Source organism: Acipenser ruthenus, chromosome 13 (genome assembly GCF_902713425.1).
Source record: "Acipenser ruthenus chromosome 13, fAciRut3.2 maternal haplotype, whole genome shotgun sequence".
NCBI lineage: Eukaryota > Metazoa > Chordata > Actinopteri > Acipenseriformes > Acipenseridae > Acipenser > Acipenser ruthenus.
In genome coordinates, this window is record NC_081201.1 from 20,897,709 (window position 1) to 20,911,394 (window position 13,686).

General features: G+C 42.7%; 1 protein-coding gene across 2 annotated transcripts in view; it reads left to right on the top strand.

The window, feature by feature from the left end:
- Positions 1-13,686, top strand: part of cacul1 (CDK2 associated cullin domain 1) — a 92,249-nt gene that overhangs the window by 29,016 nt on the left and 49,547 nt on the right. For both annotated transcript variants that reach the window (XM_059035711.1, XM_034030044.2), the window contains exons 4-5: positions 720-815; positions 12,518-12,620. In XM_059035711.1, coding sequence (XP_058891694.1) covers positions 720-815; positions 12,518-12,620 — 199 coding nt within the window. The remainder of the gene's footprint in view (positions 1-719; positions 816-12,517; positions 12,621-13,686) is intronic.

Genomic DNA, 13,686 nt, shown 5'->3' on the forward strand with positions numbered 1-13,686 from the left:
ATAAACAAATAATAATAATAATAATATAGTATGGATGCAGGAGTCAGTGAGTTCTGTGAGATGGTTGATATAAGGATTATAATGAAGTATTGCCCGAAGTGTGTGGCATACAGTGGGGTATAATATCAGATTGCCTGAGTTCCCAAATAAAAGGAAAGTCTAAAGCCCATGTTTGTGTATTGAAATGTTTTAACCTCTTAAAGCACAAGTAGCTGCTTATGATATTTTCAATTCAAATTCTCTCAGTAGTTTCGATTTTTAGTTTTTGTATGACCTGGACAATGGCTTTGAACTGTTTTGAATAGCGCAGCAGCTTATTAGTGTTGCTAGAACTTCTAATTTCTCTTGCACGTCCTTTATTTCAGCTAGTGGATTTCCATGGCTACCTGTAGTGTCGTTGCTCTAAAGATCTGAAACATTCTGATTCTTTCACATCGTATACACAGTGTTATGAGAACATTAACAAAAATTGACCCAAGTATTACTCAAGTAAACCCTTCAATTGTGGAGACCCCACTGTCGAAACACAAAGCTGGTCCAGGGAGGGGGTCAAACTAAAAGGGCACTACAGGGAGTCATGGAGATGCACGAACCGCAATGAGGAAGAGCAAAAGAATAGGTATCCCTGTACACACCAGGCTTATATTAGGGGTTCTGCGGTACTATTTACTGTTTTTTTTTTTCCCCATGATTATCACTGTTTTCTTGACCTTTTGCAGGCCAGTCCTCCAGACCAGTACATTGAGAAGTTTGACACAGCCCTCGCCCAGTACATGGCAGCATTACAGAGCATTGTGCCTCTATTCATATACATGGTGAGTGGAGCCAAATACATTCCATTCTTTATTGTGGGTGCACATCTTCTTAATTACGCTCATTGGACAAAATATATTAAAGAATGGATGAAAAAGCAGGAAATCACCCTAGCTTGCAGTGTATGGTCAAATCAATAGACCTCTATAAGCTGGGAGAGAGTTGATGGGAAGGATCTACATGACTTCACAAGAGGTATGACAGTAGGGCCTGTGCAACCGGCCTCGTCCCTCAACACAGAGGCTGCATTGACCAACCTGTCCACCAAGACAGTCTCCCGGATGGAAAACCGTGACTGGAAAGAACTCCACTTGCTAACAAAGCATGACGAATCAAGCATGCAGACTATTTAACCACGTATGGTGGGCTATCAAGACCATTCTCTAATTGTTTGGCCAATCACTTTATGTATGGTGATGGTGTTCCAAAACAAACTAGAAAACACTTGGAGTGAATGTTGGATATTTAAAGCAGATTTTTTTTTTTCTTTTTTTAATCAGCATGCAATGTTTGAAGGGCACTATTAGATAATCCTGTTTCCAGTTGTCGTCTAGATAGATGGATAATGTTATTTCCCAGAGTAGCCTGCAGTGTTGATTTTAATTAAACCTTTACTGTAATACTGAGGAGGAAACATCAAGGTTTTTAAGCCCAGACCACCTGTTTCCTGATGTATTGAGCATTATAAATCATGTATGAGAAACCAGCCAATCACACTTGAGGATTTACTAAAATGTACATGTTATCTTGTGTATAGATCCTGTGCAAAGAGCATATAACACAATACAAAAGTTATCAAAACAGCTTTTAATAGGAGTTCCTTAGTGCAGTCTTTGTTCCAATGATTATTAATTTAATACGTTGTGTGTAGGGTGTCTCTTGTATGTCATTTTTAACAGTTTGAGCTTCGATTTGCTTTTCTCTTGCCCAAACTATGCATGATGACATCTCTTATACAGTGAGACGCCCCACACACAGTCATTTTTTCTTTTGAACTAATGCTACAAAATATGCATTGTCATTGAATGTTAATGTTTCATTAATCAGCCATACATCAGGCACAGGCAGGTCTTCATTCTTCTAGCAGACGATACAAACCCTAAACCCAGCAGTAGAAAATACATCTTCCATCTGAATTAACTGTATACATTTTTTGCCTAAAGAAAAATAATTAACCACATCTATTGTTGAACAGTAAAAACCAGCAAAGGTATTTACTTTTAATACAAGAGGGCTGCAAATGAAGCACTCAAGCAACAGTGAAGAGAAAGGAAGGACAGGGGAATTGTGCATACAAGAGACAACAACAAAATACTTGAGGTTATGAAATTCTGCTCATTTTTAAGGTCATTTTTCTTACTTTGCATGCATTTAGTATCATCTTTTAAACAATATTTTCTTTTACTATTATTCTCACCTCATAATGCTAAACCACATACTGATGTTGTTTAAAGGTGGCGCCTATTGAAAAATGGTTGAAAGCAGGAAAAGTAGCCTTGAAATTAGCAAAAATGTTCAAGTGAAGTTATGTGGGATTTGATACACATGGAAAAATAGGAATGTGGCAATTCACAAGATAATTTCTTTAAATATACCCAATGGCAGTTCCATTAAATGTGAACAAACCTACGTGGTAAATGTAATTTCTTGGGCATAATTTGAAGGCAAAATTCCTGTCTTATAGACCCTTGTCCTTCCTAAACTCTACTACTCATACAGAAAGAGGAGTAATGAGCTGTAGGTTTTTATTCAGCATTTTCAATTAAAACAAGAATATAGTAGAATCTGTCACCTGATTTTAACTGGTTCAGAGGCCCATCAGATATGTAAAGACATCAGCTCTCAGAGGGACTACATTGAAGTTGCTTTATTAACAAAGAAAATCCAAAAAGTATTGCAAAACAAAGCACTGCAATACAGTATTTGGCCATTTTCAATTTTCGAAACATTCCCTCGATTAATGGAGGGTATTTACCTTATCTACGGTTCTGTTATATATTCTATTTTGAAGATTTTTATTGTATATGAGGATCTGTCACAAAGACGGCCGGAGTGGGTGGCGTCAGACCAGATGCAGGAAATAAACAGACAGAGATTTGGGGTTTGGTGAAGCTGAGCGAATGCTTTCGCTCAGCATTTAATAACAGAACAGAAAATAAAAGGTTTGAACAGACAAAAAACACTGGACATGGCACTTGCGCCGAAATAAATAGACAAACAAAACGGACTAGACAGTGCACAGACAGACGAACAAAACACGGTGAGCAGATAACACTAATATTTACGCTTTTTCACTTTTAGTTACTCCTTCTCTCTCTCCCGTTCTCCACTCACCGAACACCTAACCCCGACTGCATGAAATGTGCGTCTATATATACTATTGTGCTGGGATTCAATTACTAATTAATTATTCACTTGAATCCCAGCACGTGAATTAATTAATTCTGTGCAACCCCGTGCTCGCATATTGCATTTAACCAGCACGTGAAGTGATTTGTGCCCTCCTCGTGCCTAAATACAAATCTACATTTTTAAATCACATGTGAAACACAGACCCGTTTATATCCCGTGTACCAATCTATACACCAACATTTACACACGCACACATAATAAGCACACAGGGGCGGGGCACATTGCCACATATACTCCCCCCTGTGCAAAGCACACATGGCCTCAACGGCCACCTCCCCCCTTAAAAATCCAGCAGTCCAGGCCAAAGTCTCGGGCTGGGAAGGGAGGCTTCCAGGGGCCCACAGGTGGCAATGTTGCCAGTAGCCAGGCTGCTACTGGCCATGCTGTCAGCAGACGTGCTGACAGCTCCCAGACTGACTCCTTCAGCCGGGGCAGTCCTGGCAGCGGAAAGGCTGCTTGGGGAATGGTCTCCTGACCTCCCCTCTTCTTCGTAGCCGGCAGCCCCCTCTTCCGGGGCTCCGGCCACAGCACTGCCGGCAGCGAAGAAGCTGCAGTGGGAGCAGGTCTCCAGACCTCCCCCACGATCTCCGGCAGCGAAACTGCTGCTGGGGTTGATGGTCTCCAGACCTCCTCCCCCTTCTTCGTGGCCGACAGCTCCCCTTTCTGGGGCTCCGGCCACCGTACTCTCCCTGGTGGAGGTACGGGAAGCAGAGACAGCTCCTGCTGTTCTGCTTCTGGCAGTGGCAGAGGCAGAGGCAGCTCCTGCTCCTCTGCTCCTGGAAGTGGCAGAGGCAGCTCCTGCTCCTCTACTCCTGCCGGTGTAGGTGGCGGAGGCAGAGGCAGCTCCGGCTGCTCTGCTCCTGCCGGTGTAGGTGGCGGAGGCAGAGGCAGCTCCGGCTGCTCTGCTCCTGCCGGTGAAGGTGGGAGCAGCGTGTAGTCTCCTGCCGATGGAGGTGGGAGCAGCGTGTAGTCTCCCCCTTTTCCAGGGGACTGGTGCTGCTCTGCCTCTCTTGCAGGGAACTGGTGCGGCTCCGCTTCTATTGCAGGGGACTGGTGCGGCTCTGCCTCTGAATGGAAAACCAGCAGGCATTCTTCCTCTGCTGGTTGTGCTGGGGAAACCAGCAGGCATTCTTCCTCTGCTGGTTGTGCTGGGGAAACCAGCAGGCATTCTTCCTCTGCTGGTTGGGCTGGGGAAACCAGCAGGCATTCTTGCTCTGCTGATTGTGCTGGGGAAACCAGCAGGCATTCTTCCTCTGCTAGTTGTGCTGGGGAAACCAGCAGGCATTCTTCCTCTGCTGGTTGTGCTGGGGAAACCAGCAGGCATTCTTCCTCTGCTGGTTGTGAGGGGGAAACCAGCAGGCATTCTTGCTCTGCTGGTGAAGGTGGGAACAGCTGCCTCTCAGGCTTCGGATTCCCGCGGTCCCCCCGTCTGGGCGCTGGACGCTCGCGGTCCCCCCGTCTGGGCGCTGGACGCTCGCGGTCCCCCCGTCTGGGCGCTGGACGCTCGCGGTCCCCCCTGTCTGGGCGCTGGACGCTCGCGGTCCCCCCTGTCTGGGCGCTAGTTCCTCCTCTTCATACTGGGTGGGGCATATGGCTAACGTGTGCCCATAAGCCCCACAGCCAGCGCATAACTCTGCCACGAGGTTCTTTAAAAAAACCTCCCAGCCATCATCCCCGACCTCCTCCCTTTTGGGCTGTAGACGCCCCGACTCCTCCCTTTTGGGCTGTGGACGTTCGGGCTCCTCCCACTCAGGCGTAGGAAGTTCGGGCTCCTCCCGCTTGGGCTGTGGACGCTCAGGCTCCTCCCGCTTGGGCTGTGGACGCTCATGCTCCTCCCGCTTGGGCTGTGGACGCTCAGGCTCCTCCCGCTTGGGCTGTGGACGCTCAGGCTCCTCCCGCTTGGGCTGTGGAAGCTCAGGCTCCTCCCGCTTGGGCTGTGGACGCTCAGGCTCCTCCCGCTCGGGCTGTGGACGCTCAGGCTCCTCCCGCTCGGGCTGTGGACGCTCAGGCTCCTCCCGCTCGGGCTGTGGACGCTCAGGCTCCTCCCGCTCGGGCTGTGGACGCTCAGGCTCCTCCCGCTCGGGCTGTGGACGCTCAGGCTCCTCCCGCTCAGGTACTGGAGAGGGCAGCGACTGCTCCTCTCCCTCTTGCTCACTGGAAGGCATTCCTCCCATGTCTGCAGCTAGGTACCCCAGCACCACCATGGTGAGGTCACGAACGGATGCCGGGTTGTGCTGTTGCTCCCAGTCCTCCCATCATTTCCCATCTCGCATCTGCAGCGCGTGAATAACCCAGGGGAGGTCACTGGCGAAGTTCCCCTCGGGGTGCACCAGCCAGTCCCATATTTCCCGGGACGGTGGGGAACCCGGTGGCAGTGGGGTGGCTACTGCCCCGTTGTGGCTGTCCTCCTCCCAGCCCGGCATGCAGGATGAGGGCTGCAGCTGTTGTTGCTGCTGCTGCTTCCGCTGCTTCCTGCAGCTCTTTCTTCCCATCCTCGCTTTACTATATATTTTTTTTTTGTAATCCAAAACCCCCTCTCCTGGTCTGACGCTTGGAGGCGCTGTTTATCCCACGATGACACCACGTGTCACAAAGACGGCCGGAGTGGGTGGCGTCAGACCAGATGCAGGAAATAAACAGACAGAGATTTGGGGTTTGGTGAAGCTGAGCGAATGCTTTCGCTCAGCATTTAATAACAGAACAGAAAATAAAAGGTTTGAACAGACAAAAAACACTGGACACGGCACTTGCGCCAAAATAAATAGACAAACAAAACGGACTAGACAGTGCACAGACAGACGAACAAAACACGGTGAGCAGATAACACTAACATTTACGCTTTTTCACTTTTAGTTACTCCTTCTCTCTCTCCCGTTCTCCACTCACCGAACACCTAACCCCGACTGCATGAAATGTGCGTCTATATATACTATTGTGCTGGGATTCAATTACTAATTAATTATTCACTTGAATCCCAGCACGTGAATTAATTCTGTGCAACCCCATGCTCACATATTGCATTTAACCAGCACGTGAAGTGATTTGTGCCCTCCTCGTGCCTAAATACAAATCTACATTTTTAAATCACACGTGAAACACAGACCCGTTTATATCCCGTGTACCAATCTATACACCAACATTTACACACGCACCATACAACACATAATAAGCACACAGGGGCGGGGCACATTGCCACAGGATCATATGGAAAAACAAAGCGGGAGTGACAACCAACCTGTTTTTAAAGAGGGAACTCGACGAAGCAAGTCTCCTTGCCCTACAGAGTCCCTGCTCCAGTAAGACGTGAAGACAGAGGCTTGTCCCATAGGGTAAAGTGGTCCATTGTAAAGGATTCAATCTCCACATAGCAGCTCTACCACCGGCTGAATTAATGAGAAAGGAACTCAAGTAGAATATGTTATTTTGATAACCGATTAAGCATCCACAGTGGTTTTAATAAAAAAAAAAAAAGAAAATCGTGCCACTGACTTTTTAATTGAGCCTTCCGAGTTTCGTTCATGTTGCAGTGTGCAACATTAGAGCTCAATACAACATATCGCTGGGGAGCTAGCTAAGTTATAAATCATCTCAACAAACTGCCTCCTAAAACATCCTAGTTACTCCACAAATACCCAATTGCTGCCAAAATCAAGCACAACCATGTAGCTTTATTGGTTAGGTTCTATTGTTGGTTTCAGGGTTGTGGTCAATTCCTTTTTTTTTCAATTCCTTTTCCTTTTTAAAATCAATTTCAGTTTCAAGTCCTTCAAATTAATTCCTTTGACGAACTTGGACATGGAATTGATTAAAAAGGAAATGGAATTGGCATTGACCCCAGCCCTGGTTGGTTTGGAATGCCTGCCTGCTTCAGAAACTTGGTACGGACATTCTCGTTGAGAGCAAATCTTTATCATAATCTGGCAGGAGGGGTATTTTGGATGTATGTTACAGATAAACTTAGCACACGGTTCTTCTAGTCTGGATCTTTGTGCCAGCTATGTCCTTAATTACCAATTCAAACTTTAATAGAAAATGATACATGTTTTCTGGACTCTGCAAACTAAACTGTTTAGCACTAATTAAGTTTTAATGTCAGAAAAAAAGTCATTGTATAGTAAATGGCTATATTCTTTTTTCTAGACCTATTTAGATGTCTGCAGTTCTGGGTTTATTTTGTATACCAGGCCCTTTTACAAGACAAAAATGTAAATACAGTAGCTCTCCCTAGTTGACAATTCTGGACAGGGAGGCAAACAGGACTTAATGAGCCTGACATATAGGAATATCCTGTTGCCGTGTAAGGCAGTAGAGCTGGAGACAGAGTGAGATACCTCACAGAGTTTCTCATTACAGAGCTTTCGACAGATAACAACATATTCCAACTACCTTGAAGTGTTTGAAATGACAGCATACCAAAGGGCACTTCCGTCCAACATATCTTTTGTATCTCTAATTAACATTTAAAGGAACTGTGAAGGAAACTTATATTTCAAACTAATCTCTCTCTCTCTCTCTCTCATTTCATCCTTGAAGACCAGTACAAAGTGAAGTACAAGCCACTTAAAGAAGTTCTAACGGGGTGCCCCCATTTGTCTTGTTTTAAAATCTTTTGGTTCTTTGCTTTTACAGTTATTTAGGCTTTGATATTTTATTGCAATACTACAAGTGCAAAGTTGCTGCTGCTTCCTGTGCTGTAGTTCAGCCTCCTTACAGTGAGCTGCAATCAATAGCATTGTCTTTTGAAGTATTTGAATACCGTACATCCTCAAATGAATGCTGGCCTTGAATAAACTCTACGCTCGACAAGAAACAAATAAACATGAAACAGATTTACCATGTTTAACAAGTACAGGAAACAGATTTCCCATGTTGAACAAATGAACAGGAAATAATTTGCCATGTTGAACAGATAAACAGGAAATAGATTTGCCATGTTGAACAAAGAAGGTAATCACCCTCAAAAACTGTACTACCAATAAACGCCGCCCTTGAAAAAACATTGCAGCGTTTATTTGAAGATGTATGGAATCCTTGATTTAATGTTAAAAAACCCCAACAAAGAACCAAAAGATTGTCATCACAATACAAGGGGGACCAGTAATAATGTTGTAATTGATTGGTTACCAGTTAAACTTTTAAGTTGTGATGAGAACAGTAATGATCCTGCTTGTTTGGTTCAAAGAAATCGTGCCTTGAGACCTGTGTAGAACATATGCATAAAAATATACGTATGTATTTGAACCTTGTATTAATCATGTCTGAAGTGTCTCATTCCTGGTGCAGCACTGGCGTCTAACACATTGGATATAAATATGCCTGGCTGTGGTACAAGGCAATGGTGGACTCAGATTGAGGGATGATATTAGGTGCTCAGTTGGCGGGTGCTTCTGTGTTGTAAATATATTTACACAATATATTTGTGCTGTGCCTGGACGAATACTGAAATATATAAGATGCCATTAGAACACCAAGTTCATATCCCATAATGTTTCTGACATACTGCATATTCTCCCATTATAACAGCCAGCAGACCGTCTGTTATTATAAAAGCCAGCAGACTCTCTGTTATTATAACAGCCAGTAGACTCTCTGTTAATATAACAGCCAGCAGACTCTCTGTTTTTATAACAGCCAGCAGACTCTCTGTTATTATAACAGCCAGCAGACTCTCTGTTATTATAACAGCCAGCAGACTCTCTGTTATTATAACAGCCAGTAGACTCTCTGTTATTATAACAGCCAGTAGACTCTCTGTTATTATAAAAGCCAGCAGACTGTTATTATAACAGCCAGCAGACTCTCTGTTATTATAACAGCCAGCAGACTCTCTGTTATTACAAAAGCCAGCAGACTCTCTGTTATTACAAAAGCCAGCAGACTCTCTGTTATTACAAAAGCCAGCAGACTCTCTGTTATTACAACAGCCAGCAGACTCTGTTTCCTCTTTGGACACATCATGTGCTTCCACTTCTCTGCTCTGGGTGCTTGCAAGCCATTTTGCTGTATTGAATATTTTGTTGAAAGCACAGTTGTTGTGTTCAGTAGGATTTCAAAATGATATTGAAATGTACCCCAAACAAAACATAATGTTGTGGCTGTACACAGGAGCGAGTGCTGCATAAACAGCCTAATTTTGATCTGTCTGGTTGCTATGGAGACTGTTCTGTCTTACAGTACAATTTCATAAACAATGTCACTGTTTTGGTGTCTGCAGCCATTACCTAAAGTTGGGAGGCAGGACCTACTTATGTTTAACAGATTTTCTTGACAATTAATAGAATGTATTTCTACAGGTCAAAAATTGAATGCATTTACTTTAAATGCAAAGGAACCAAATCTATACCTAAATCAGTAACTCTGCAAAAGAGTATCCTGATGCAGAGCTACTGTCGGCTGTGGTTGACCATTTTTTCTCACATACTGTAGGAGTTGTTGTAGTTCTTTGGATACAACACAAATTGGTGTTATTTCAATGCTTCGTAATTTAAGTACATTTGTTAATATTTACCTTTAAACAACATAACTGTGCAAAATGTATGTTGGAAACCATTTGAGGTATTGACTTAATGTATGCCGGTTTCTGTATGTTTAAAGCAAATCAGTGAAATGGATGTAGGGCACTAGACTTCCTTTGTTCCTATTCTGTTTTCTGTTAAACTGAGGTGCTGAAATTGAGCAGGATGGACTGTCATTTTATATATCGGTAAGGACATTAAGAAGTTTGTAGAAAGAGAGAAGTTTTACTTTTAAATAAAGCCTCAAGCATTAAGAAAAAAAAAAATCCAAACATAATGTTCCCAGTAGAACACTACTTGTATCACTCCCTTAGCATCAGAAAAATGATGTAGAAATACCGCTAAGAATAACCATGAAATGAAATACAGCAACTTACTCTTAGCAGTCTTCAAAACTCCATTTAGGGACATTTTACATTCCAGGGAAAACATATTATAATTCCTTTTAGATGTTGCAGACTGAATTCTGAAAAACATATTTATGTATTTGGTCTTTAACTACAGTACGAGTTCGGGAGCTGCTCTTTAATTCAAGTTGGCTGGCAGGGCAGGCCAGGACAGCCAACGTACCTTTAGAGAAGTAAGAGCCAGCGCCATCTAGTGTTCTGACACTTTTGATGAAGTTTCTGACAATCAGTCACCCAGATCTCAGTGTTACCGGGGCCAAAGCAATCAGTATGAACCTGATCGAACAGCAAGCTTGATACTTGATGAATGCCCACCGTCGGAAACCTTCACAGTGCTCCAGCCCTGAAAGATGCCCTCCTTGAACTATGGAACACCGCACATACATACCCCAGGAGAAGACTGTACAACACAGACCTGATCAGGTCTGTGTTCTGCATAGGTTGAAGCGATGATCTGCAAGATATTAACTCATAACAATAACGCTACTTTGTTTTCTCTCTAAACGTGTACATTCAAAGGTCTGTATTATAGGTGTTTATGTACACCCTCTGGGAAGGTGTTGGGTTCCTTTAACATTGCTGCCTGTTTTCTCTCTAAATGTACATTTGATGGTGGTCTTTACCATTTACCGATGATTTTGTCTGATGAGTTTATATCCTGTTGGGACACATGGGTTGCTTTATTTTAATTTGCAAGAACAAACATTTCTAAGTTTAATAATTGCAGCTGAAGTACAACTGAAGCTGTGAAGTGTGTATCACAATATTGAATAAACTAACAGACGGACTGGGTCAATAGTTGCACACTTTATGGGGATTGCTACTTTTATTGCAGCAAATTCTCAAATTCAGCAAATTCTCAAATTGTCAAATTCTCAAATTCGCAAATTCTCAATAGTCATTATGTTTATCTCGGTACAGCTGCAGCGTGATGGTGGAGCATTGCAAAGGTTCCAATTTATGTATTGCATAAAAAGAAAACAAAAGTGCATTGTGATTGTTTAGTGACATTTCTGAACGCGGCAGCTTCAGGGATTACTATTTCAAGTTTAGTTCAGTTATGCTCGTAGATTTAGTAAAGTATTTTCATAAATGCAATGGTGTCATGAATCTCTGCACTGCTGTAACTCAGATTCGAATCCCGCCTTCTCCACACACATGTAAATATTCTGGTAAATGAAAAATCCAGCATGCCACTGGCTTCTCTGTATGTCACTGCGGTTTTTTTTTTTTGGTTTTTTTTTTGCACGAACCAGCCACCAATCCATTGTAATAAGAGCAAACTTAACGTGCTTACTAATGTGCACACCATGTAGTAAGCCGATAAACAATGTACATTACCAGCGGACTTCGTCCAATAATATGGAAGTTTAAATAAAAGGCACCAGTCAGATGCACAGCCATTTAGAAAAGTTGACATGCCAGGAGGAGTCGGCAGTAAGATGTGCTTTAACTTAATATAGGTTAAGATGTGCACTGTAATTTAACCTTCTCACACCCGCCCCCGCCCCCTCGCCTTTGTTAGACCAGCCAGTCTGAGGAAAGCTCACATGCGAGCCATGGGTCACTAATGTAACTACCAGCATAGGGATGTTTATCTCTGTGTTACTACAACAGCTCTGCAGAAAATCAATACTCTTCGGCTTTTTCACATGCACTTAATTTCCATGTATAGTTTGTTGCCGATATACATGAAACTTCCAAAACAACTGGATTTGCACCAAATCTTGGTCCGATTGCAAACTGTCTTAGTACTGTACGTGTGGCCAGTTGTCAAACACTTTAGCAAATTAACTGCCAAGGGAAAGTGAAAGCTGAAATTGACATCCTGTACAGGACCTACTACAGTGAAACCTTGATTATCAGCACACCTCTGTTATCCGCACATCCCAAAGGTAAACTATCTTGTGTGCCGTGCTCTTCTGCCCTGCTCTCGTAGAAAACGCCCTATTCATCCTGCAATCTCTGGTATTAACAGTACCATGCAGTGCAATACTGGGTTATATATTTGAAGGGGTTGAATTGAATGTTTTTAGGATGTTTTTTGAATGATAAAACCAGTTCAATAATTAGTCAGCGCTGTAATGAGATGTTTTACTGTACAGTGTATTAGCCGCACAGTTTATATTGCTGGTTCACTTCCACATTTTCAGAAACGATTTTTGATTTCACACTGCAGCAAACAAACCAAGCTAATTTTGGAAGGAACCGAGACCACCTGAAGGGAATTGAGTTTGCAGTGTTGATATTGCGGTATGATTTCAGACAAACCGAAGTCTGGATGGGTTCTTATTAGTAACTTGTATAAACAAATGTGATCTTTTTAGTCTGTGAAACTAAATGACGTGATTTTCTTCTTTATTTTTGCAGAATAAATTTTACATTGAAACCAAGCTGAACAGAGACCTGAAAGAGGATCTTACAAAGCTGTTTACAGACTATGTTGCAGAAAAGCATGTGTGCACCTTAATGCGTAAGTATACCCTCAGTTATATTGGATTTAAATTTTTGCTCTGCTGCTATGCATGGTTTACCAAAGCCAATGTCTACAGTATTACCCAACACATACTGATAACCAGGGATTACAGATTACATTTTTATTTTACTACCCTTACAATAGTGGAGGTATATGCACTTATGTATGTCACACTGTGGAGTTTTGTCTAAATCTAGAGAGCCACTTAACTTTAAGAAACTTATTTTCCAGAATAGTGTCATCATTTGGCGGTGTATTAGCTCAGTTTATTAAGTTCATTGCAGTCAGCTGTGGATGGATGTCACTGAATTGCTGTTTAAGGTTCTATATTTCTCTGATCGTGTTCATATTCTTTAGGAAGTGTGTACTTACTCAGGTAAATAAAGATGAGCACAGCCTGTATTTATGAGCGCTACTGTCACTTCGCTTTGATCTGTGCTTTTCATAGAGCAGCATTACCTACATATTGTGACTCAAAAGTACCAATATGTTGTTAAGTGGCAGACAGAAGTTCACATTTATGGAGATAAACATCAAAGTAAAATTGCAGTACTAATCCTGTGAGCAGCTTGGATCAATCCAGTTTAGGTACTGAACGAAGAGTTGGGCACTTTTGTGTAGAACAACTTGATATTAATCATGTTATTTAGATTCACGCTATAATTTTCTCCTTGTTTACACATCCCAGTGACTAGAGCTCATTCAAGCTCTCCAAATCACATCTAACCTTCAAGTACATATGAACCTATTAAAGTGATTGCAGCTAAGAAAATTCAGTGTTTTGCACTTCTATCAGCTACACAGGGCTCAGATTTTAAAACATGATATCTGCCACTACTTTAGGTTAAATAAAGTTTCACAGTCCCATGCCTTATTCTCAGAATATCTATTACACTTCCACTTCCTGGGCCATTTCACCTTACCAATGTCTTCTGGGTAATGTTACTGGCAATAGGGGAAGCAATTGGTTGGTTAATGACATGAAAGAAGCCATTGAAGGGGTTCCAGTTGAAAGGACCAAGCAAGTGCAACACTAACTGAAAGCATAGATTACAAACAGAGG